The sequence below is a fragment of the Scyliorhinus canicula genome, chromosome 13, assembly GCF_902713615.1.
Source record: "Scyliorhinus canicula chromosome 13, sScyCan1.1, whole genome shotgun sequence".
Taxonomy (NCBI): Eukaryota; Metazoa; Chordata; class Chondrichthyes; order Carcharhiniformes; family Scyliorhinidae; genus Scyliorhinus; species Scyliorhinus canicula.
Window position 1 is genome coordinate 128150525 of NC_052158.1, and position 26143 is coordinate 128176667.

At 43.5% G+C, this 26143-nt stretch overlaps 1 protein-coding gene across 1 annotated transcript in view; it reads left to right on the plus strand.

Moving 5' to 3' along the window:
- The window catches only part of LOC119975649 (mucin-4-like), a 115412-nt gene extending 90560 nt beyond the window's left edge, over window positions 1-24852 (plus strand). Inside the window, exons 31-36 of the mRNA XM_038815431.1 lie at window positions 1336-1394; window positions 3104-3309; window positions 10258-10426; window positions 13364-13543; window positions 20221-20276; window positions 24617-24852. Coding sequence (XP_038671359.1) covers window positions 1336-1394; window positions 3104-3309; window positions 10258-10426; window positions 13364-13543; window positions 20221-20275 — 669 coding nt within the window. The 3' untranslated portion in view covers window position 20276; window positions 24617-24852. The remainder of the gene's footprint in view (window positions 1-1335; window positions 1395-3103; window positions 3310-10257; window positions 10427-13363; window positions 13544-20220; window positions 20277-24616) is intronic.
- Window positions 24853-26143: the final 1291 nt, after the last annotated feature.

Sequence of the window (26143 nt, forward strand, 5' to 3'; positions counted from 1 at the left end):
ACAACTTTTAATAGATTTTGGTTATGGGGAGCACTACTTTATAGGTGTGATGCAACAGAGACTAAAAGTATTTTAAAACAAAAACAATGTTCATTTTATGAATCCAGTTAACATTTTATAAACACACAGTAAGCATCTTATCAACTACCAACACTGAACCCCCCAAAAGATACAGTACTCTATAAGTAACACTTAGTAACTTCTCTAATAACATCCGTAAGCCAAGACACTTGTTAACAAAGACAGTAGGTTTGCATTCTCTACCGAAACAGGTATTACTTGGAAATCATCAAGTGATCTGGAGACATTCTTTAGATTGCAGAGAGAGAGGTCAATACACATCTGCTTGGTTTGAATGCAGCCCTCCAACTGAAAGCGAAACTAAAACACAGAGCCAAAAAGAGCTTCCAGCTCCACCCACACAGTGACATCACTGCAGCCATTTGATAAAGCACACTTTTCTTAAAGGGATATTCACATGACACAAACCACAAACTCAAAAAATTCAAAAAAGGCGAGTCAGCTAACAAAGCACACAAGTGAAAACTTTACATGTAAATAATGCCAGAGAGCCGGGCGCAGTTTCCAGGCTCCAGGTTTCAACCAGATTTTGTTCTATTCCACCTTGGGACTGCCATTTTGAGGGTGGCTACGGTCGATTTCTCCCAGTGCTTGCAGAAGGTCATGGAGTGATCATCTTTCTTTCCATCTGGTTCTAGACATTAACTGATGAGGTTGAGGCCTTTAGTGGGAAACTTCTTTCCAACCTTGGGGGCAGTTCTATCCCTTTAAGGACAAACTTCTTCAAGTGCAACACCACTGTGCTTCTTTGTTTGCACTGGTGGCAACCTGGCTGGGATTTACTATGTATGTGTATATATATATAATGAGCACTGACACAAGTAGATACAAAGGGACAAGTAGTGGCACCCTCACACGTGCAACTCAGCAAACAGAAGGCTTCTGACACTCATGTCTATATGTTATCAGCAGTCAAATAATTTGTAGCAACATTGTGAAAGCATTTCCCGCTTTTCGACTGAAATCGGGAACAGAGAATGTTTATGTTCATAGAATTTCTGAAAAATCTTAATGTAATACAAAGAATATATTTTATTTTGTAATTAGACTTTGAAATTACTAATGCATTGTATCTGAATGAAATTCCATTTTAACTCTTTTAGCAAAGGAATTAATATTTTTATTTAAATAGATTTTCATCTCACCTTCATTTGCATGCATCTCAAGAATGCATTGACATGTTTATATTATTTAATTCAGAATTTTAAAGTTTGCCATGGAAGATACATTTCACTATTCTTTCAAATTTCTTAGGTCTTGGAAATTATGTCTGGATTACAAAGATTTGCTGGCAATTTGAAGCCTGTTTTTGGGTTGGTATTTTTAACATTTTGATCAATAGATTTGCTTGTTTATTTTCAAACTGCATGGTATATTGAAGAAAAATATTTTAAAGCATGATTTTTAATATTGGAGTTCAAAAGCAATGAATAGTCAAGAACAAACAAGTATAAAATCTGTAAAAAGCAAAATACTGTGGATGTTGGAAATCTGAATTGAAAACAGAACATGCCAGAACTCAGCATATCAAGCAGAATCTGTGGAACAAGAAACAGGGTTAATAATTCAGGTCAATGATCTTTGATCTGAACTGTGAGAAGTTGAATATTTAGTAGTTTGTAATCAAGAATCGTGACAAGGAAGAGGGGGAAGGCGGCAAAGAATAGCAGGAACATTTTGTAATAGAGTGGAAAACAGGAGTTGATTCAGTTACCAAAGAGATGATGGTGCATGGCAAAATGAGATGGTGATGGGACAAGTAAAGAGACAAAATATTGGTCTAGAGGAGGTGTAAATGGCAGCAACATAATTATTAACAACACCTGTTGTCCAAACAAATGGGAGAAGTGATTATGATCGGAAGTCACTGAAATCTATGTTGTCTCCAGCAGGCTGTAACAAGCATTGTGAAAGGATTTTGTTTGCTGTGTTTTTCTCTCTGTAAAGTACACCGCAGGGCAGGCTTGCATACTATTGAACAAGTAAGCAGACTGGTTTTTTCAATCACCACTCTTATTTTTCTGAAATGACATCTATCCCCAGGAATGATACTGCCATTATCCTATTTTCTCACAGAATTGCTTTCCTGAAGTACCTCATTTTCTAACATTCTTGTTTGAATTCAATTCACTGACTTTGTTTCTTCCAAATTTTGAAAAATCTGGTTGATATGCTAAGACCTAAACAATGATGGGCATGGAGTTCATGGCAAGGCTATAATTAAAAATCTTCAAACATATGATGAAAGTGAAAAAAATCTGTTGTTATGTACTACCTGTCCAACTTCCTCTTATCCAAGTTCAAGAAGACAGACATTGGGCTGTTAAATTGTGTCACTGCCTGTACTTTGTGAAACTGACAGAATTATTGGCACACTCATCTTAGACAGCATTTTATGATTTCACTTCTTTACAGGTCATAACAGACCTAACTGAACTAACTTAAAGTAGCATATACTTTGCAATGTTTCTACATCATTTGTACTGGTTTCTATACTGTTGTTATGGTCCTGGAACCACACCTTCCCCCACACCCCCACAGTTATTTCTATTCCACCAGCAATCATCATATCACCATCAGGTTTGTCCTTCCATCACATCCAGTTATGTAATTTTATCACGGCACTCAATGTTTAAATAGAATACAAGGGCAGCACTGTTGCTTCACAGCGCCTGGGTCCCAGGTTCGATTCCCGGTTTGGGTCACTGTGCGAAGTCTGCATGTTCTCCCTGTGTCTGCGTGGGTTTCCTCCGGGTGCTCCAATTTCGTCCCACTAGTCCCGAAAGACGTGCTGTTAACTAATTTGGACATTCTGAATTCTCCCTCCGTGTGTCCGAATAGACACCGGAGTGTGGCAACTGGGGGATTTTCACAGAAACTTCATTGCAGTGTTAATGTAAGCCTACTTGTGACAATAAAGATTATTATTACATTATAAAATAAAACATCAATTATTGAATTAACAAATTAATAAGCTACATGCAAGCATTGCTAATTTCTTTTGTATGCGTATTATCAACAGGTCACAGGGAGAAACAATAACGGTTGCTGTTGTGTCATTATTCGATTACAATGGAAACAAGGCAGTGATTGATTTCCTGAATGATGGGTTATATGTTGCAATTCAGAACGCCTTTAATAATTTACAGCGGTTCAGACGTGACCTGCGCTCAGTTGCTATTTCTTTTGCGTATTTAAATAGAACTGACATTAAAGATATGAATAAATGTAAGTATTACATTTTAACATCATTTTTCACAAACGAGGACCAAAACCTACCAGAAATTGACAACACCAAGTGATAGAATGCTTCATTTACTTCCTGCTTGTTTCAAAATGTTCAGACATATTTAAAATGGACTTTCTGCTATCGAGCTAATCACAAGATTAATGTAATTAACCCCAGACAAGATAAAGCACATGCATGGCCCAATAAGATCCCATTTTTGAGTTTACTGTGCAGCAGTTTAACTTGTCGGAGAGATTCTCTGCTGTGTGTGAAAAGCCAAATCATTTAGTCAATAATTCTATACTTCTAAAGTAAACTTCTACCTTGTAGCTATTTAAAAGTATAAGGAAAAGACTTCCGGTGACGATGATGTGCTGAGCGGATGCACATCAGGTTGCTCTCCTCCCAACCAGAATCAAAAAAGGCATTTTTAGGTGAATTTTGCCCGAAATATCAATGACAAAGTAATCCCAATGGAAGAAAGAGAATGACTGCAAAAAAATGCCAACGAACGGGAGCTCAAGGGGCCAAAGGGAAGGCTAAAGTGGCGGAAAGGGCCACGAGGAACTGGAAGCACCAATAGATCTGGGAGAAATCATGGAGAGCATCAACTCCAGGCAGACGGGGAAGGCTCCGGGACCTGAAAAGTCCCTGGCAGACTTTGATAACAAATTTGTGCTGGCCCTTTCCCCACACCGAAGGGATATGTTCGCAGACTCACCAGCAAAGGGACGCCCTGCCTCCTATGCTAACACAGGCCACAATATCGCTGATACTCAAAAATTACAAAGACAGGACGGAATACGGATCGTACAAACCCATTTCGCTGCTTAGTGTAGACAAGAAGATACTCGTGAAAGTCCTGGCCAAAAGACTGGAGAGCTGTGTGCCAGAGGTGGCCACAGAGGACCAGATGGGCTTTGTCAAGGGTAGGCAGCTAGCTGTGAATATCAGGCAACTTATGAATGTAATAATACGGGCAGCACAGTGGTGCAGTGGGTTAGCCCTGCTGCCTCACATCGCCGAGGTCCCAGGTTCGATCCCAGCTCTGGGTCACTGTCAGTGTGGAGTTTGCACATTCTCTCTGTGTTTGCGTGGGTTTTCCCCCACAACCCAAAGATGTGCAAGGTAGGTGGTTTGAACACGCTAAATTGCCCCTTAATTGGAAAAAAATGAATTGGGTACACTAAATTTTTATTTTAAAAAATGAATGTAATAATGACCCCCCCCTCCCCCCGGGGAGGGAACACCAGAGCGATCATCTCCCTGGATGCAGAAAAAGCCTTCGACAAGTCGTGTGGAAGTATCTCTTTGAAGTACTGGAGAGGTGAAAGTACTGGGTGAAACTCCTGTACAACGCCCCAAGGTGAGCGTTCGGACCAACACCACCAGCTCTGAATAATTCCCACACGGCAGGCTGCACACAGTCCCCACTCCTGTTTGCCCTAGCAATTGAACCCTTGGCGATCGCTCTGCGAGATGCAAAAAGCTGGAAAGGCATCCAAAGGGGAGGCAGAGAGCACAGAGTCTCACTTCATGTGGATGGTCTGCCCCGCGGCGTCTTGGAACCACAGAAAGGCCTGAGAGGAATCATGCAGCTCCTGAAAGAGTTTGGAGCCTTCTTGGCTACAAACGTAACCTGGGCAAGAGTGCGGCATTCCCGGTGAACCCAGACGGGGGAGGGACAGAGCTGGAGGGACTCCCATTCAAACTAACCTAAAACAAATTCCGCTACTTGGGGATCCAGATAGCCCATGACTGGACACAGATTCATAAGTGGAACCTGACCAGTCTGGCGGAGGAAGTTAAAAAGAAGGGTGCAGATGATCAAAATGAACGTACTGATCTTCATCCCAAGGCCTTCTTCCACAGCATAGATAAAATGATCATAATGTTTGTGTGTGTGGGGGGGGGGGGTTGTTAAGAATACAAGAATCCCCAAATCAACACTACAAAGGAGGAACATTATGGGCGGTCTGTCACTGGTGAAATAGGACAAAGAAAGTTAGGAGATGGACATGTGAACTCACCATGGAATGGGTGAGGATGGAGGAATGCTCCTGCAAGGTAACGACCCTATGGGCCCTCGCCATGGCAGCGCTCCTCTCCCCCCCCCCCCCCCACCCCGACGAAATACACATCCCAGCGGTATGAAGTGTGAAACTGCCACCAGCCATGCTCGAGTCGACACCACCTTTAAAAGGTGGAGACAGGACGGGGGGACGCTAACAGTTAAAGACTTTTACATGGGAGACAGAATAGCGACGCTGAGTGAGCTGACGGACAACCTGGAACGACTGACAGGACATGAACCCAGACTCCTCCAAATCAAACACTTTCCCTGCAAAAAGACGGTAGGATACACCAGGGCTCGAGAGATACACTATTCGAAGAACTGATAAACAGAGACAGTAAGGAAGGGGGGAACGGCGGGAACATTGTGGACAGTTATTGGACAGGGCAAGACTATCACTGGATGAAGCCAGACGAAAATGGGAGGATGAACTGGGGACGGAAGTGGGTTGGGGACTCTGGAGCGAAGCACTGAGCAGGGCCAACTCAACCTCCTCCTGCGCAAGGCTCAGCCATATGCAGTTCAAAGTGGTGCACAGAGCGCACCTAACCAGAACCCGAATGAGCATGTTCTTCCCAGAGGTGGAAGATAGATGTGTACGGTGCCAGGCTGGCCCGGCCAACCACACCCACATGTCCTGGGCCAGCCTCAGACTTATACGGTTCTGGACAGCCTTCTTTGAGGCAATATCCAAGGTTGTGGGGGTGAGGGTGGAGCCATGCCCGAGATTGGCAATCTTTGGGGTATCAGAACAGCCAGAACTACACATGGGAAGAGGTCCGACGCCCTAGCTTTCGCTTCCCTAATCGCACGTCGGAGAATCCTGCTCGGCTGGTGACCAGCAGCACCACCCACAGCTGCAGACTGGCTGTCAGACCTGGCAGAATATCTCCATCTGGAGAAGATCAAGTACACCATCCGAGGGTCAGAAAAAGGCTTCCACAAAGCGTGGAGCCAATTATTCGGCCTGTTCCAAGACCTGTTTAAGGTCAACAGCGACTAGGGAAAGAGGGGGAGGTGGGGAGAACAGACAATAACACAAACTACAAGGAGGAAGTGGGGGAGGAGATGGGAGGAAACATAGCGTGAAGCATGGAGGGGGGGAGGAGCAGGGGCAGGAAGCCCCCCCCCCCGCCCCTCACTGAACCCTCAAGACCTGCAACAAAACCTGCAGGAACAAAAGGCAGGAGCTCAGCAATAGAACACCCAGGATGGAAGAGAGAGATACCAAGGATGGGAAGGGAGAGAAGATATACGAAGAAAGATTTATGTAAATAAGAAACCATACAAAATGTTAAATATCGGACACAAAAGTTTTACTTTGTAAAATCGAAAAACACCAATAAAAACATTTTATTTCTAAAGTACGAGGAGAAAGCATGTGGCCATTTCCTTTCTCACATTCTTAACTTATATGCCATGGACCTTGACAAAAATATTCCGGAGCTTTTGAATACATTCTCAATTTAAAGGAAACTGTAAACATTGAAACAAACTCTCTGTCATCTAATTTTACTGAAAAAGTATACAAGTGCTAATTATGACACAATAATACAGAAAACGACAACCCACTATTCTTACATGTCCAGCACCATTGAGAGTTGTTCCAGTTGAAAAATATTTTCCATAAATTTTACAAGAAAAAAAGAACATGGGCGGGATTTTACGACCAACCCCCCCCCCCGCCGGGTGTGAGAATTGCCGTGGGTCGGCGTGAATCCCGCCCCCACCGTCCTCCCAATGCTCCCGCCCCCCCCAAAAAAACGGCCAGGCGTGAGTCACGCCGCACGCCTCGGAGAATGGCGGGGTCTCGTGTGACTCAAAGGGGCCGCCCGAATAGTCCGGCCCGTGATGAGGCCGAAGTCCTGCCCGCCTGTAGACGGTCCCGTCGGTAGCCGGTCCTGCCGGCATAAATCAGAGTAGGTCCCTTACTGGCGGGACCTGGCGGTGCGGGGGGGGGGTTCCTGGGGGGTCGCGCGCGGGGGCATCTGGCCCCGGTAGGTGCCCCCACGGTGGCCTGGCCCGCGGTCAGGGCCCACCGATCCGCGGGAGGGCCTGCGCCATGGGGGCACTCTATTACTCTGCATCGGCCGTTGCGGTCCTCCGCAACGGCAGATGCGGAGACGAATCCTCCCGCGCATGAGCGGGGATGATACCAGCACATGCTGGTGCTCCCGCATGTGCGCCAACTCCCGCCAGCCAGCAGAGGCTTTTCGGCGGCGGTTGGCGTGGCGCCAGGCCCCTATCCTGCCAGCCAGCGGAGCGCAAACTACTCCGGGGCGGGCCTAGCTCCTGAAGTTGCAGAGGATTCCGTACCTTTGGGGCGGCCCGATGTCGGAGTGGTTCATGCCACTCCGTCCCGCCAGGACCACCCGCCCCGCCGGGTAACGGGAGAATCTCGCCCCATGTTTTCCATTATTAACGGATTACTGAAGACAATTCAAGTGAAGGTTATGGAGAATTACACAGGGAATACAAGTAGAAAATGAACTTGTTCTGGACTTAATGAAGGTCAACACTTGAATCACCGCAGCTCTTGCAGAAGATTACAATAGGTAAAATAACAAGGCTTTATGATCATCATTTTTATTTTTAAAAATTTGCAAAAGCAAATCTTTTGATCTGCTTTAGGTTAGAAAATTACTGTCTACAGTCCGTATATAGATTATTGATTACTTCAGCCTTCTTTTAGTTTGTTGATCAGATTGTCACAACAGTTTTCATTGTACTCCAGATTCTTGATCATTGCTACATCATTCAGGTACCAAAGGCCCATACTCAAAAGGAGAGTTTGAGTTTCAAATCTGACGAGAAAACACTGTTTGTCTTTATATGTTACATGTGTTGTTTAATTCTTCATATACAATATATTGTGGATTTTAAGAAATGTTTGCACTTTATTATATCCAAACTATCAGCCCTCCTTTCCTAAATAAATAACTTCAACTTTTCTCGCAACATTACTAGATTTTAGTATATTCTGATTTCCAAGAAATTAGTGACTTAAAAAATAAATCTGATTGAGAACACATTAATTTATCAAGCCTAACCCACTGAAATGTTATTTCAGAAATATGAACATTAATTTGTTCATAAATCATAACCATAACAAATTGAGGACTTAACTTGCTTCAGCTTCACTGCAACCACAGTCTGCCAGCACAATGTTCCCAAACATGCAAAGATCTCATCCCCATTTTCCATTTCTTCAGGAACCCTTTTATTAATCAGCGTTGTAATCATTGTGTTCTATAACCAATTTATTTGGTGAAGCTACTCAAGAACCTTGAAATTAAAGGTGATATACAAAGTCAAAAATTATGTCCTATTTCTATTAATGCCAGTACTCTGCCCTCAATGTTCCTGTCTGTCTGGCTGTAATGGATTATCTGGCCGCCCAGCTGCATGTTTATTGGCAGCAGGAGGGGCTATGCCGTTCACTGATGGCGGGATGCTCTGCTCCTGCCGCTGTCAATGGGAATTCCCAATGAAGCCACCCCTTGGCACTGGGAAACCCACAGGAGGGGTGCGCTGCTGGCAGTACCAGAGAATCCTGGTAAATGATGGGAAAATTCTGGCAAATGTCTGGAATTCCTATACTTCCGATTTGTCACTCCACCCTTCTTTAAAATGCCCCTGGGGCGCCACAGTGGCCAATGGTTAGCACTGCTGTCTCATGGCACCAAAGACCCAGGTTCTATCCCAGCCCCGGGTCACTGTCCATGTGGAGTTTGCACATTCTCCAAATGCGTGGGTCTCACCCCCATAACCCAAAGATGTGCCGGGTAGGTGGATTGGCCACGCTAAATTGCCCCTTAATTGGGGAAAAAAAATGAATTGGGTACTTTAAATTAAAAAAACTGCCCCTAAAACTTACCCCTTTGGCCAAGCTTTTTGGTCGTCTAAAGGTTAAGTCTGGGATCGAAATGGCCCTATTGACCACTTAAGGGCCTCAAATTGGGGTAAGGGCAGGTGTCCCGTCCGAGGCCTTGCGCGGCCCAGTGTAAAATCACTGCAAGGTCAGGGTGGGCGTTACCCCAGAAGGAAAGCCCGTTCCTTCAATTTCGTGCTCCCTGGCGCCTAAAAACCTACCGGCGAGGGATTGGGAAATTTGGCCCATGGTCATTCCTTACTGATCTCAAGACCAGGATCACAATGTAACCTTGTCTCTGCAATCCTAACAATGCTGCCGCCTCTATAATGAAATGAAATGAAATGAAAAATGAAATGAATGAATGAAAATCGCTTATTGTCACAAGTAGGCTTCAAATGAAGTTACTGTGAAAAGCCCCTAGTCGCCACATTCCGGCGCCTGTTCGGGGAGGCTGGTACGGGAATATACTGAAACGGATATACGGGGCTATACTGAAACTTCCAAATATTTGTTATATTCACACATGGCAGGTCAGACTGATAATAAAGGACCTGATTTAACTACAATCAAAGAATGGACAGGTGGTGGGCATAACTTGATTACCAGCCACCTGATTTGGATTGCAGTAGCCCAGAACCATATTGAAACCCAGGCCTAATTTACATTCTGTTAGCTTGCAATCTGGACACCACTTATGAGAGAGGATCTGATTTGCATACTAATATGATTTCCACCTGAAGCAGGCACAAAGTGACCCAATTACATTTTTGGGCTGCTACTAGCCAGAGGGGGATAAATTTTGATTTGAGTGAAAGCTGCAGAATGTGATTCCATAATGAGGCATGGACAAGCAAACTTAAACTTTTCTCTGAAATCTTTATTATGGGCAACTTGTTTTTGCATAGGAATAACACTGCATCACCTTAATCTCAAATCAATCTTGTTTTGTTTCAAATTGATGGAAAGCATAGCCTAAAATTCTCAATTTTCTCCTTACAGTATCATATAATGATTTGCTGAATTTCTTAAGCTGCAATGACACTGCCTTTGTTGGGTACATGCTTCAATGGGATGATGAAAGTGGAGCGATTTGCCAATCCCCCTGTTACATGGGTCATTGCTTGAATGAGGCGGAGTGCCAGCATCTGACCACTGGACCTGTGTGCAAGTATGAAATACATCAATTATAATGCTTCAGTAAATAAAAGTCACAGTCCTTACAAAGTTATATGGAAATTCATTTCCATATGGTCCTTTGCATGCAATGTTATGTCAGTGCAGTCGCACTCCAATAATAGAACATTCTATTATAAGCAGAAATCTCAATGTCTTCAAATTACTTATATTTATAAAGTCAGGTTATTTTCTCTTTTCAAAATTTCTCCAGATTTGCGTGATTCTTCAACCCCTATTTTCCTTTTTGTTTTTGTCATTTCTTACATTTCAGTATTTCCTTTAACTTTCTTTTATTTATTCCTCTATCAACTGTTTCATTTCTCTTGCCATGCCTTGAACTGTTTTATTGTCTTTGAGTGCAACAGAACATCTAAAATGTCTGATGGACTTGGGAGTAAAGGCATTGGCTGAGTAAATCAGTGAGCCATTCAGACTGGGAAGTCTCAGGTTCCATTCCCAGTTTTGTTAGCAGGATGGCTTCTCTCAGCTGAAGCAACTGTTGGAGCACCAACATTGAGCTCAATGAACCTGGACAAGGAAAAGGTGGCAGAAGGATGCAAAAAAAAAAAGCCAAGGAGCTGAACCTTGATTGATCAATGATACTACTAAATGGAGTGAGAAGTGGACCAGATTTAGACAAGTAACCTGTTAATGGTCATACAAGATAACAACTGCTGAATCCAGCAAGAGTTGGCATGTTCAGAGTGAAAAACTTTGGCATGTCAGGATAAAGATAGGAAAAAATTGAAAGTAAGCAAAATAAAGTTAGGAAGGCATGGAACATGAATTGAAATATTTTAAAAATATAACTTTAGAATAATTATTTTTTCTAATTAAGAGACAATTTAGCGTGGCCGATCCACTTGCACAACTTTTGGGTTGTGGGGGTGGAACCCACGCAGACATAGGGAGAATATGGCAAATTCCACACAGATTGTGACCCAGGGCCGGGATTCAAACCCAGGTCCTCGCGCCGTAGGCACTGTGCCACAATGCTGCCCATGAATTGAAATTCATGTCCATGATTCTCTAAACAGTGAGATGCCGGCAATGGCTGTGCAATCGGTTATATTACAATTTGATCAGAAATTTGCCCATAGAGAGAGATGAACGAGAATTTAACAGCACAACAGATGTTCATAGTGGTAAGTCATAGTCATAGAACATACAGTGCAGAAAGAGGCCATTCGGCTCAGCCCTCACTTTCACCCTATCCCCATAACACAATAACCCCTCCTAACCTTTTTGGTCACTAAGGGCAATTTAACATGGCCAATCCACCTAACCTTGGAAATCCGGAGGAAACCCACGCACACACGGGGAGCGGGGAGAACGTGCAGACTCCGCACAGAGTGACCCAGCAGGGAATCGAACCTGGGACCTTGGCGCTGTGAAGCAATAGTGCTATCCACTTGTGCTACCGTGCTGCCTGTTTTTTTAAAATTCAAGTTTCACCATCTCCTGTGGTGGGATTTGAACCCAGGTCTCCGGATTGCTAGCCTAGTGACAATACCAATACACCACCCCCAACCCTGTAAAGAGACTGTGCTGAATTTTATGTGGTCCCCATGGGTGTGTTTCCCACAGGGAGGGGCATATGGGTATACATCCCACCACCTCCCAAACTCCTCCCCATAATACAGGGGTGGTGCCATATTTAAATTAACAATCAAGTGTCAGTTAGGTTTGTTATCACGCAAATTGACTCTAATAACATACCGCCTACACCATAAAATGTTTGGCGTGGGCAGCAGGACAGGTGAAGGAATCCCAATTTATTTCTTTGTTGTTAAAAACAGGAACAAAGTGGGGATGCTTTCTGGGGCTGCCCTGCCAACCGTGGGTGGTTCCCCTTAAATTGAACCATCCCCTTCCTTCTTACCTCTTACCCACTTCCTCCCTTAAACCCACCACCTCCTGCCCCATCCCTGCCATTGCCCTTCTCCCTCACCTACCAAACCCTCTCAGCTCAAGACCCCAGGATTACCTGCTTCAGGGATTCAAGGGGGGTCCTCTCTACACCAGCAGTCATGGTAGCTGCCACTGCTGCTGATATCGATGGAGCTGCTGGCCAATCCAATTGAGTGGCAGCTCCAGAGGGCAGCATCTCTTCCCTAATTAGCAAGTAAGTGCTGCTCAGCCCTAGTTAATCTGCCGTGCATTGCTTTATAGCTACAGAATAGGATGGAGTTGACTATGTTGTTTCAACTCCAACGTTACTATGTTGTTTCAACTCCACTGCAGCTGAGTCTGCACCCACCCGATTCCACCCCATATTATTCAGCCCAATGTCATTGGCAAGGGCTTCATCAACTGATGAAGGAGCTGCGCTCCGAAAGTTTGTGATGCGAAACAAACCTGGTGTTACTATTAACTTTCCTAATTGCTTGCTGTACCTGCATACTGACCTTGGCAATTCATGCACCATAGAACTCTGCAATCTTTAATGAAGGAAAGGAATATATAAAAAATACAAATTGAAAAAAAATTAAAGATGAGACCATATCTGTTATTTAAGTTTCAAAAGTGGATATTGCAAAGATTTTGCAGCTACGTATGAGACTTTATGATTAAAATGATTAATCAATATGGGTGGCACGGTAGGACAGTGGTTAGCACGGTTGCTTCACAGCACCAGGCTCCCAGGTTCAATTCCCGGCTTGGGTCACTGTCTGTGCGGAGTCTGCACGTTCTCCCCGTATCTGCGTGGGTTTCCTTCAGGTGCTCGGTTTCCTCGCACAAGCCCCAAAAGACGTGCTGTTAGGTGATTTGGAATGTGGCGACTAGGGGCTTTTCACAGTAACTTCATTGCAGTGTTATTGTAAGCCTATTCGTGACAATAAAGATTATTATTATATAGGTTATAGATCCTGTAGAGGTATGGAACCGGGTGAATTCAGTTCCTCATGCCATTTGTATTTATTTCCAGGTGCGTTCCACGGGCAATATATTCCAGTTATGGCCAACGCTGTGAACACCTATCCCTGAAGCTTGGAGCATTTTTTGGCATTCTGTTTGGAGCTTTGGGGTTCTTGCTGATAGTATCATCCATTGTCATATGGAAGTGCAAACGATCTAAACGGGAAAGACTCATAAATGATGGTAGCAGGTATGTTATATTGCTTTGCATTGCAGAATCTTCCATCCTTACCCAGTCTGATCATACTTCACTCCAGAGCTACAGCAATGTGGTTGACTCTTAACTGTCCTTTGAATTGGGTTACAGAAAAATACTCAGTGTAAATTTGCTACAGAAAAAAAACACTGTATCTACAGCACATAGACAGCAATGGCTCACCACCAGCTTCTCAATGTCAATTAGAGCTGGGAAATAAATGTGTGCCTTTCCAGTAATGTTCACATGCCATGAATGAATGAAAAATACGGGTTTTTTTTGGTTGTGTTAAGTGTCTTAAAGTTTACAGCCAGAGATTGATATCCATCAAGGCTTGATTTTGAGACACTGATGAACACTTTAATCTTTCTAACTGTTTTTTAATTTGTTCTTATGATATACATGTCACTGGCAAGGCCAGTATTTGATGCCCATCACTCTTTGGGAAGGTGGTGGTGAGCCAACTTCTTGAAACTTTGCAGAACAAGGTACTTTTCCAGAATTTCAATACTAAAGGAACAGCAATATGGTTCCAAGTTTAAGGTGGTATGTTACTTGGAGGGGAGCTGCCCATTGCAGCTGCTCGAGCATGATACATGCCTCGATACTGGGGATATCAGCCTGAGAGAGGACATTCACGTTGATACTCCTATCCTGCCAATGGATTTGCAGGATTTTGCAGAGGCAACTTTGATGTTATCGATCTTCAAACATTCTGTTCCTCGTGCGTCCGAAGACTGCACTGGCACATTGGAATCTATGATGGATTTCATCGTTGATGTCTGCTCGTGTTAAGTGGAGGCTCCCGAGGTATGGGAAATAATCCACATTGTCCAAGGGCTCACCATGGATCTTGATTGCCGGGGGACAGTTTTGTGCAGCTAGAGCTGGCTGGTAGAGAACCTCTGTTTTCCGAATGTTTAGTCTGAGACCATTCTCTCATATGCCTCGGTGAATGCGTCAGTGATGGTTTGTATCTCGGCCTCTGAGTTTGCGCACACAGAGATGTCATCTGAATACTGCAGCTCGATGACAGAAGTTGGAGTGGTCTTGGTTCTGTTTGGAGGTGTTGGAGGTTAAACATTTTCCAGCTTGTCCAGTAGGTAGTTCCATTGCAGAAAGGAGCTTCAGAGTGATGGGGTGGAGTGTTGCTGCAAGGAAGATGGAGAAGAGCATTAGTGCAATGATGCAGCCACCTTTGACCCCAGTTTGCACAAATATTGGGTCGGTGGTGGTTATGTTGATGAGGATCATGGCTTGCATGTTATCGGCGGAGAATGGTGAGGAATTTCTGTGGGCAGCCGAATTTGAGGAGCATGCTCCCACAATCCTTCATGGTTGACAGAGTCGAAGGCCTGCGAGATTGAAGGCGGCCATGTACAGAGGTTGATGCTACTCCCTGCACTTTTCCTGGATTTGTCGCACGCTGAAGATCATGTCCATTTTGCTTCTTGATGGATGGAAGCCAAACTGAGCCTCGGGAAGGAACTCTTCAACCACTGGGAGGAGGCGGTTGAGGATTTTCACGCTGACCTTTCCCATGGTGGAGTTAACCCACGTATGACTTTGAAGGCTTGTTCAGGCCTACCAAATTCTAACCAACATTCTACAGCATATGGAACAACCCAAGACCTTTCAGAAAATGCAGAGAAAAATAGAAAAATTCAGCAAAGAATTCTGAACTGAAAAGAGGCTAATGAAGAATTGCAAAGAAAAAGCTCCAAATAAAGACTTAGAAACTAAGGTACCCCCTCTTTCAGCAGTAGACCCCATTGAACCTCCTTTGGAATTCTAGTTTCTAATCCAAGGACCAGGCAGGGGTGAGCTAAATCTTTTAAAGCTTCAGGCCAAAGCAAGTTCTGAGAAATCTTTAAATAATTCAGAGTCAAAAGTGCAGTCTGAAAAAAAGTGACTTCATGCCCAATCTGAGTTAGTGGTTGAGCATATAGCACCAGAATTTGCTTTAAAACAGAAAAAAAACATAAACTAAACAACCCGAGAAAATTGCAGCTTCTAAACTCATCGGAGACCAAGCAAAAACCAGGATTAGACAAATTTGTGACTTTAAAGTAAAACGTTGAGCAAGAGAATATTGTGGAAAACTAAACAGCCCCTTAATTCCTCGTTTTGGACATTTCAGTCAATGGCCATTTCACAAATTTTTAATTTAACAAAGGACCCAGCATAGTAGTCCTATCTTACCAAGAACCATGGCTTAAATATTTCTGCCTTTATATAACAGACAAACCACCTATGGGACCGGAGGAATCCGATTCCCAGACATAGGCATAATTCAGGAACCACTAAGATGGTGAACAAATCTTTAAGCTGATGTACGCTATCAATACCCACCCTTTCTCTCTCTTCAGCAAAGATGCCTGTGTCTCCTTGGATCTCCTCAAAATGCAGAGGATATTATAGCAACCACTGTTGTTAACCAAACAGAACTGCATGTTTGCAAATACTCAAAGAAGAGTTTCCTGGCTGGGACTTTAGCCTTCTGCCTTTCTGGAGGAGGTTTGTCCATTCTCATCACAGAAAACCTTCAATGGTCAGACCAGCCAACCACCCTGGAGATAACGACACTTCAGTAGGGGATGTAAAAGCGAGAAACCAGCAATCTGATGAGCTTCAGCATGTGGCTCAGATAGAGGTCAGCAGGTTAACACGACAATCACTAATCATACATTGCAACTCCTGGCCAGTTGTGAAAGCCACAAAACATCCTAGTACCTGGTAGCTGCCACCCATTGCTGACAGCAAAATGCAGCGATGAACACATCACTAAATCTTATTCTCGTCACAAGAATGTCCATCCTCCACCAAAAAGGTCATAGTGATGATCCACAGGATGATGGAAGAAGCAAAAGAAGTTACAAGATGACCACCAAGTTTGTCTTCACCACAAGAAACAAGTTAGGGCAGCAACCACCAGCCAGTGCAACAACTGAACTGGCCAAGCATGTTTCAACAGGAGAAAATGGAAGAGCCAGCAGCAGCAGAGGCTACCACTCTTCCGACAGTAATATGAACAAGATATGGAAAGGTAATAAGATCTCCAGACAATGCGACCCTTTGAATTCCAGGACTGGAAGGGGGAAGATAAGGCAGTGAAAATGTAGTAATCACAATGTAAAAGTATGATTGCAATAACAATATAAGATATAACGTAAACTAGAATCACTTAAAATATATTAGATAAAGACTTGGGGGAGGTGTAGTATAAGGGCATATATAGGACCTATGGGGGACTGAGTATCATGCTGCTCACACTGATGTAAGACAACACATGACCCTCACCCAGGGTTAGTCGAGTGTTTCACAGAGCTGTGTGTACCTGCAAGCAAAGAGACAGCTCTTGGCTTAGAACCTTTACGGTATATTTGTCAATAAAGCCTTACAGTTAATCTATTTGTGACTATGACAGCTTCTTTAGACCGACTGAACCATAACCAACACCCTACAATGGGAAGACTAAAGCCATTAAAATAGTGCAGCAATTTGACACACTTGTCAACAAATTTGCTAAACAGCACACAGAGGCATTTGAAGATTTGGTAGGATTTTAGAATGAAGCGACCAATGACTAAGAAATTGATAAAGAGACAGAGTTAGAGTATGAAAGTAATCTACCTTTTGTAGGTAAGCAAGAGAAATGAGCAAAAGTTAATGCGGGCATAGAAAACCCAGAAACTAGGACCAGGAGCAGGCCATTTGGCCTTTCGAGCCGCCATTCAATATGATCATGGCTGATTCTTGATCCCAAGCCATGTTCCCATTTTCTCTCCAGACGCCTTGATGCCATTAAAATCAAAAAACCTACGTGTCTCTTTCTTGAATACATTCAGTGACTTGGCCTACACAGCCTTCCGTGGTAGAGAATTCCACAGGTTCACTACCCTTCGAGTGAAGAAATATATCCTCAACTCAGTCTTAAATGGTCTACCCCATATCCTGTGGCCTCTGATTCTAGATTCCCCAACCAGTGAAAACATCCTCCCTGCATCTACTATGTCCTGCCCTGTCAGAATTGTATACATTTCAATCAGATCTCCTCTCATCCTTCTAAACTATAGTGAATATAGGCCCGATCAAACCAATGTCCTCAGAGGACAGTCCCACCAACCCCGGTATCAGCTGAGTACACTTCATGTTTGCCAAGTATATTCTTTCTTAGGGAGGGAGACCAAAATTTCACACAATACTCCAGCTGTGGTCTCACTAAGACCCGGTATAACTGCAGTGAGACCATATTCTCTACTTTGATTTGGGTGACACAGTGGTTCACACTGCTGCCTCACAGCACCAAGGACCTGGGTTTGATCTTGGCCAAGGGTCACTGTCTGTGCCGAGGTTGCACATTCTCCCCCTGTCCATGTGGGTCTCACCCCCCACAACACAAAAAGATATGCAGGTAGGTGGATTAGCCATGCTAAATTGCCCCTTAACTGGAAAAAAATAATTGAGTACACTAAATTATACCAAAAAAAGTTTGTTCCTTTCGGGAGACATTTAAAAAAAACTACAGTAAGGCATCTCTACTTCCGAACTCAAATCCTTGCAATAATAATAATAATAATAATCGCTTACCGCCACAAGTAGGCTTCAATGAAGTTACTGTGAAAAGCCCCTAGTTGCCACATTCCGGTGCCTGTTCGGCAAGGCCATTACGGGTATTGAACCCGCGCTGCTGGTCTTGTTCTGCATTACAAGCCAGCTGTTTAGCCCACTGTGCTAAACCAGCCTCTAATGAAGGCAAACATATCATTTACCATCCAAATTTCTTGCTGTACCATACCTCTCCACTTTTATTGACTGCTGGACAAGGACACTCCGTTCCCTTTACACATCTAGACTTCGAATATATCACCATTGTTTTTCACACTGAAGTGTATAATTTCATATTTAGCCGCATTGTACTTGATCTGTCATGTGTTTGCCCACTCACTCAACTTGTCTAAATTACCTTGAAGCCACCTTGCATCCTTCTCACAGCTCACTATTCTTCCCAGGTTTGTGTTTTCAGAAAACTTGTAAATGGTGCATTTGCTCCCCTCATCCAGGTAATTTATATCGTGAATAGCTGAGACCCAATTACTGATCTCTGCGGCACCCCACTAGTCACTGCCTGCCAATAGGAAAAAGATCAATCTATCCCACGCTCTGCTTCCTGTCTGCCAACCAATTCGCGATCCATGCCAATACATTACCCCCTATTCCATGTGTCTCTTACTAAGGGATACTATCAAAAGCCATCACATCCACTGGTTCTCCCTTATCTATTCTGCTAGTTACATACTCAAAAAACTCCAGTAGACTTGTTCAGCATTATTTGCCTTTCATAAACCAAAGCCGGGTTTTTACAATCTCGTTAATACTTTCCAAATGTTCTCTTATCACATCTTTTATAATAGACTCTAGCATCTTCCTCACTACTGATGTCAGGCTAACTGGTCTGTAATTCTCCTTATTTTCTCTCCTTCCCTTTTTAAATAGTGGGGTTATATTTGCCATCCTCCAATCTGTAGGAACTGCTCCAGAGTTTATAGATTTTGGAAGATGACCATCAATGCATCCAATATTTTCAGGGCCACTTCCTTTAATACACTGGGAAAATTAATTGTAAGGAAATGATCAATACTTTAAACAAACGCTTTTACCTGTCTTTGTGGGTTTCCTCTGACAGTCCAAAAATGCGTAGTTTAGGTGGATTGGCCATGCTACATTGCCCCTTAGTATTACTGGATTATGGGGATAGGGTGGAGGTGTGGGCTAGGGCAGGGTGCTCCTTCCAAGGGCCGGTGCAGACCCGATGGGCCGAATGGGCGCCTTCTGCACTATAAATTCTATGATTAAATGATTCATGGGAGAAAACACGAAACAAATTTCCACCAAAACAAATAGCAGAAAACCACGAATGCAGTGAGAATAAGGAACTTAAAGAAATGATTATTAATAAAGAAATTGCACAAGAGAAAGTAATGGGACTACAACACTGCAAATCCTCTGGACCTGATTACCTGCATCTTAGGTTTGTAAAAGAGGTGGCTGCTGAGATTCTAGGCATACTTTTCTGCATCCCGCCGTCGGGGAGACAGCCCACCATTGGCCAGCAACGGGATTTTCGGAACCTGTCGCTGTCAATGGAGTTTCCCATTCTATGCACCCCTTGCCACCGGCAACCACGCGGCAAGGGTTCACTGTTAGCGGGATCAGAACTTCCCGCCAGTGAGAACGGCCAGAAAATTCCGGCCGAGATGGATACACCAGTTTTGATCTTCAGAATTCCTTGGATTTTAAAATGGTTGCTGTGATTGGAAGGTAGTAAACATAACCTCACTATTTAATGAAGGAGGGAGAGAGAAAACAGTGAACAAAGATTGTTGTAAGTATTGCATCAAACCGAATTGAGCTGAATTTCAGAATTGCATCCTCAAACTGTATATTAATCATCTCGACAAGTAATTAGTCATACAGTTTCAGTGTCACGAGGCACTGTTTTTCAGTAAATAGATTTGTAGATGTTGTTCAACTAGCTCTGTAATGGAATAAGTTAATCTTTCCCATTTGTGATTCCTGGGAGAAATACATAACTGTGAATAAATGTGGTTGAAGCATATCACACTGTTTGAGATTATTTGCAGATTAAATGTAAATTTTCTTTCTTATAGCGTTGGGAGTATGGAAAATTATGCAAGATACTATTCACAACCGAATATATGGTAATGTAAGTATTATAGTCACAACCTTACAGCCATGACTGACCTAAGGCCCAAGTGTGAGTTGACTTCACTCCATGGCAGTCAAACCTTGACCTCAGAATCAGGCTAAATTTACACTATTGTTGTATCTTGAATGGGGCCTAATATCCTCTGATTCTGAGATAACATTCCTTTTTCATTTCTTTATCAATTTTGGAGACCCTTTTGCCCTTCTTAGAGTCATAGAGGTCTACAGTACAGGGAAGGCCATTCAGCTTATTACGTCTGTGCCAGTCAAAAACAACCTAACTATTCTAATCCCATTTTTCAGCACTTGGCCCCTAGCCTTGCATTCCTTAGCATCACATGTGCGCACCTAAATACTTCTCCAATGTTCTGAGAGTGTCTCCCTTTCAGGCAGTGAATTTCACACTGGGTGAAAAAGTTTCTTCTCACACCCCCTCTAAACCTCCTGTCTCTTACCTTCAATTTATACCCTCTGATCTCTCCATCAAGGGGAAATGTTTCTTCCTGTTTACTCTATCCATGCCCCTCATAATTTTATGGATCTCAATCATGTCCTCCCTCAGTCTTCTCTGCTCCAAAGAAAACAACCCCAGTCTGCCCAATCTCTCGTTATAACTACAATTCTCCAGCCCTGCTGTCACATCCCTCCTAAAATGTAGATTCTAGAACTGCACACAATACTCTAGTTGTGGCCTAACCAATGTTTTATACAGTTCCAGCATAACATCTTTCCTCTTAAACTCTATGCCTTGGGTAATGAAGGCAAGAGTACCGTATTGACTTTTGTACAAGGACACTCAGTTCCCTTTGTACGTCCACACTTTCCAATATCTCACCATTTAGATAATACTCTTCCTTTCTATTTTCACACTGAAGTGTACAATTTCACATTTAGCCGCATTGTACTGCACCAGCCATGTGTTTGCCCACTCACTCAACTTGTCTAAATCACCTTGAAGCCTCCTTGCTCCTCCTCACGACTCCGCCTAGTTTTGTGCCATCAGAAAACTTAGAAATGCTGCATTTGCTTCCCTCAACCAGGTCATTTATATATATCGTGAACAGGTGGGATCCAAGCACTGGGCCGGGATGCTCCCCTACCCAGCGGAACAGGGGGTCCCGGCGTGATGGAGTGGCGTGAACCATTCCGGCGTCGGGCCGCCCCAAAAGGTGCGGAAGTCTCCGCACCTTTAGGGGCCAAGCCCTCACCTTGAGGGGCTAGGCCCGCGCCAGAGTGGTTGGCGCTCTGCTGGCTGGCGTGGACGGCCTTTGGCGCCACGCCAGTCGGGACTGAAGGGACTTCGCTGGCCGGCGTAAATCCGCGCATGCGCCGGAATGTCAGCGGCTGCTGACGTCATCCCGCGCATGCGCAGGGGAGGGGGTCACTTCCGCCTCTGCCATGGTGAAGACCATGGCGAAGGTGGAAGGAAAAGAGTGCCCCCATGGCACAGGCCTGCCCACCGATCGGTGGGCCCCGATTGCCCCGCGCCCCCCCCCCCCCCCCAGGACCCCGGAGCCCACCCACGCCGCCTGCTTCCACCGGTCAGGTAGGTTTGATTCCCGCTGGCAGGAGAGGCTTGACAGCGGCGGGACTTCGGCCCATCGCGGGCCGGAGAATCGCCGGGGGGGAGGGGCTGAGTCTCTGGTGGCGGAGAATTCGGGACACGGAGAGGGCGGGATTGACGCCGGCCTCCGGCGATTCTCCGACCCGGCGGGGGGTCGGAGAATCCTGCCCCTGATCTCTGTTGGCCTCCACTAGTCACTGCCTGCACTCAGAAATTATTCATTTATTCCCACTCTCTGCTTCCTCTCAGTCAACCAATTCGCGATCCATGTCAATGCATCATCTGCGATCATATGTGTTTAATTTTGTCCACTAACCTGAGAGATATTATCAAAAGCCTTCTGAAAGTCTAAATATACTGCATCGTTTGGTTCTCCCTTATCTATTCTACTAGTTACATACTCAAAAACCTCCAGTAGATTTGTTCAGCATTATTTGCCTTTCGTAACTAAATCCATGCAGGCTTTGTCCAATCGCGTTAATGCTTTCCAAATGTTCTGTTATCTGTCTTGTATAATAGACTTTAGTATCTTCTCCACTACTGATGTCAGGCTAACTGGTCTATAATTCTCCCTTTTTTCCCTTTTTCCCTGTGCCTTAACCATTGCATCCACCTGCTTTGTTACCTTAAAGGGCTGGTGTACATGCACACCAAGGACACTCTGATCGTTGGTACTTCCCAAGGTCCTCATCGTTTATCATGTATTCCCTTGCCTTATATGTCCTGCCTAAGTACATCACCTCACACTCATCCAGTTGCCACTGATCAGCCCACCTGACCAGCCTCTCTACATTCACATGTAATCTAAGGCTAACCTCCTCATTATTTGGCACCCCACCAATTTTCCTATCCGGAAAATTACTGATCAACCCTCCCACATTCATATCTAAATCATTTATATAAACCAAAAACAGCAAGGGCCCCAACACTGATCCCTGTGGGAACCCACTGGACACAGCTCCAGCAAGAAAAACACCACTCGACCATCACTCTCTGCTTCCTGCAGCCAATTCTGGATCCAATTTTCCAAATTTCCTTGGATCCCATGGGCTCTTATCTTCGCTATCACTCTCTCATGTGGGACCTTTTCAAAAGCTTTGCATTTCCCAAATGCATTCTACACACCTGGTCACCTCTTCAAAAAATTCAATCAAGTTAGTCAGACATGACGTTCCCTTAACAAAATCATGCTGCCTGTTCTTAATTAATCCCTGTCTTTGGCAACAACATTCACCTTCACATCTCCAAACTATCCACAGCTTAATGATCTCTTTCTCTGTGTCGTTTAAGACCTTACTCTTACGTGTGCTTTCTATCCTGCTAGAATCGCTCCATCCATTCTCAACTAACTCTTCCTCAGCATCCATTTTTTTGCGTCCAATATCCATGCATTACAACAATGCACAACCATCTTAAATTGATTCACTAATTAGCATATCTAGTGATAATTCCAAACTCTTTTCACCAGCTACAACTGCAAAGAAGTTCTTACCTTTTAATCCAGACTTTCTCCACCATTTTTCTGTTCTTCCCAGTTTGCATTTAAGATGACCTGTGACATGTATATCAATTATTATACAGGTTTATTTAATTTAATAATAAATGTAGAGATCATTTTTATTATTTTTCTTTCATGTGTCACTGGAGCTCCTTCAAGCTATTGTTTAATAGAAAACTTGGGCCTTCATCCGTGAAGATTCGCTCCTCCAATGTTGCTTTGGCACCTCTGGCCCAACTGCACAATCCACATTCTCCCTGGTGCTGATGTTCCCATAATGCTCCACAGTTCTGTCACTGTCTTTGGGCTTCCTTCTTCCAATATTACTGCTTTTGCTACAAATTCACGATCCAGGTCTTCATACTACTCTTTCCTGTTTGCACTCTTCTGGTCACTTCAGTTCCAATTGCTCACAGCATTATGATGATGAAGAAGGAAATTGGTCCTGCTGAGACTGCCTCTAAGTTAAAAGCTAAGAATGTTGTCTTGAAGGGAGTTTATAGTCATTCCAAAGATCCCAGTGGCTCAAGGATAACATTCACCACCTTTTGGCAACCAAGGCTAGGCAATAAATGCGGCCTGGTTGGCACCACCCACATACAAAGAAGAAACAAAAAAATAGTCTGGAAAGAATGATTCCAGGAGGACTATTATGGTGTTAAATTCCATCAGGTCTTTCATTTACAATGTTTGTACCCCATCCTGAGCGCTCTCCGTCAGATCCTCTCATTACCTTTTAAAAGAAGCAGCCCAACCTTGGCACGTACAAAATGATGGGAGATTAATTAGCTATTTCCGTAAGTATTGGCTGTGTCTGACAAGGACGCACTATTAATTTAGATGAAATTAAATCAAAGCACTTCAAATGCTGATTTTAAAAAAAACATTCAGATTGTTCTTTCATTCTGTTCCTGGCATCTTAATTCAGTTCTTTGTCACTTGCTGTCAAACCCTATTATCTTTAGCTGCTCTGCCTGTTCATTCTCTATTTTTATAGAAATTTGGTAAAATGTAATCTCCATGCCTGGTTATATGCACTTAGCTATTGAATATTTGATTAGTCGAACACAAAGTATTGTTAAGTTATTTTTGTAGCAAAACTACATAAACTCTAATGGTGTACTGGTAACTCTCTGATCCCACACTCAAAGAAAATATAGTTGGTGACAGGGCTACAACAATGTACTTTCTTCTATGACTGTACTCCTCAGGGTGTACTGTAATGAAACTGCAAGTGCTGTATCAATTATACTTAGACGTGTATTCTCTTGTTTAGAAGACTGAATAAAAGGTCATCGAAAATGGATACTGTTAACCCATCAACATAGCGCTGAGGAATTCTGTCAAGTGCCAGTGTTTTGATCAAAATTAAATAAGAATAGAAAGGAAATGGTGGAACACATTTACATACTTGTGATTATCAAAAAATATTTATATTAATTCTGTCAATTAGTGTCTAAATCAACAATATTTTACAATTTTATTTGGCAATTTTTTTGCATGTATTGTTATTTCTTGGAAACATGTAATCAAATGTTATGCACATTTAATATATTAGCACCTTAATTTGTGAAAAATAAGAATTTTAATGTATGAGATTTTATTTAACAAAGCAAAAATGAAATGCATTTTATGGAGGGGATTGAAGAAATTGTTCATTTAATGTATTTGAAAGCAAATCATGTAAAGTTATAGTTTGTATAATAAATTCTATACAAATTTATATGTCAAACATCTGAAGTAATCATTCATGTCCCTAGTGAGAATATTCAAACTGCTTGCAATATCAGACCTAATAGCAAAGCCAATACCTGCCTCTCACCTCTTTTTGGTTTGGTGCTCCATTAGGTGGCTCTCCTCTGCTAGGCGAGACTCACTTAAAGAATCAATGTTAATATTGTATCGTGATGGTGCCCTGTCAACAGAGCAGGTCTGCACTGGGCTAGGGAGCTGTTGCCTTTGTCAAGTACAGCTTGCATGTTCCAAGAAGTAAAGTCCTGTTTCTTCTTTTTGTCTTTCCCGCAATATACTGTGTGTTGGTAAATACTAAAAGAGTGCATTTTGGGATGTAACGGAGCTAGTAAGGTGTGCACACAAAAACATCTGCGTTGATTACAGTGGACATGAATTGCATTTGGCCAGCTCCTCTGTCTCGACCTTGCACAACTTTTCCCAGTGACGTGCTAAGTCAAGATGACTGGAGATAATGGTTGACTGCAGTGGATGATCTGTAGCACCTTCTGCACCCATGTCAAACTTTACAGCTGTCCACACAGCTGTGTTGTGATGCTTTCAGTATCAGTAAAGGAAAACCATTTTGGGCAGCATGGTGGCACAGTAGTCTGTGAGAAGTTTGCGCATTCTCCCAGTTTGCGTGGGTTTCCTCCTACAGTCTAAAGATGTGCAAGTTAGGTGGATTGGCCATGCTAAATTGTCCCTTAATTTCCAAAAAAATTAGATGGGGTTACAGGGATAGGATGGGACGTTGGCCTAGGTAGGGTGCCCTTTCAGAGAGTTGGTGTAGACTAGATGGGCCGAATGGCCGCCTTCTGCACTGTAGGATTCTATGATTTTCATTGTTACAACCATCAAGGCAATCTTTATTGTGCACCTGAAAAAGGGTGGTTGGTGACATGCATTGTCCCTCAAATATGGACCACATGCTACCCTCACTTGGTTTGGTCTGCAAACTGCTGGGGCATGGCCTCTCTGCCATGCACAAGCAGCTACATGGAACTACATGTGACAGCTGGGTGAGTATGGAGGACTAGCTGCCATTATCCATCCAGCTATGAAGCAGGGT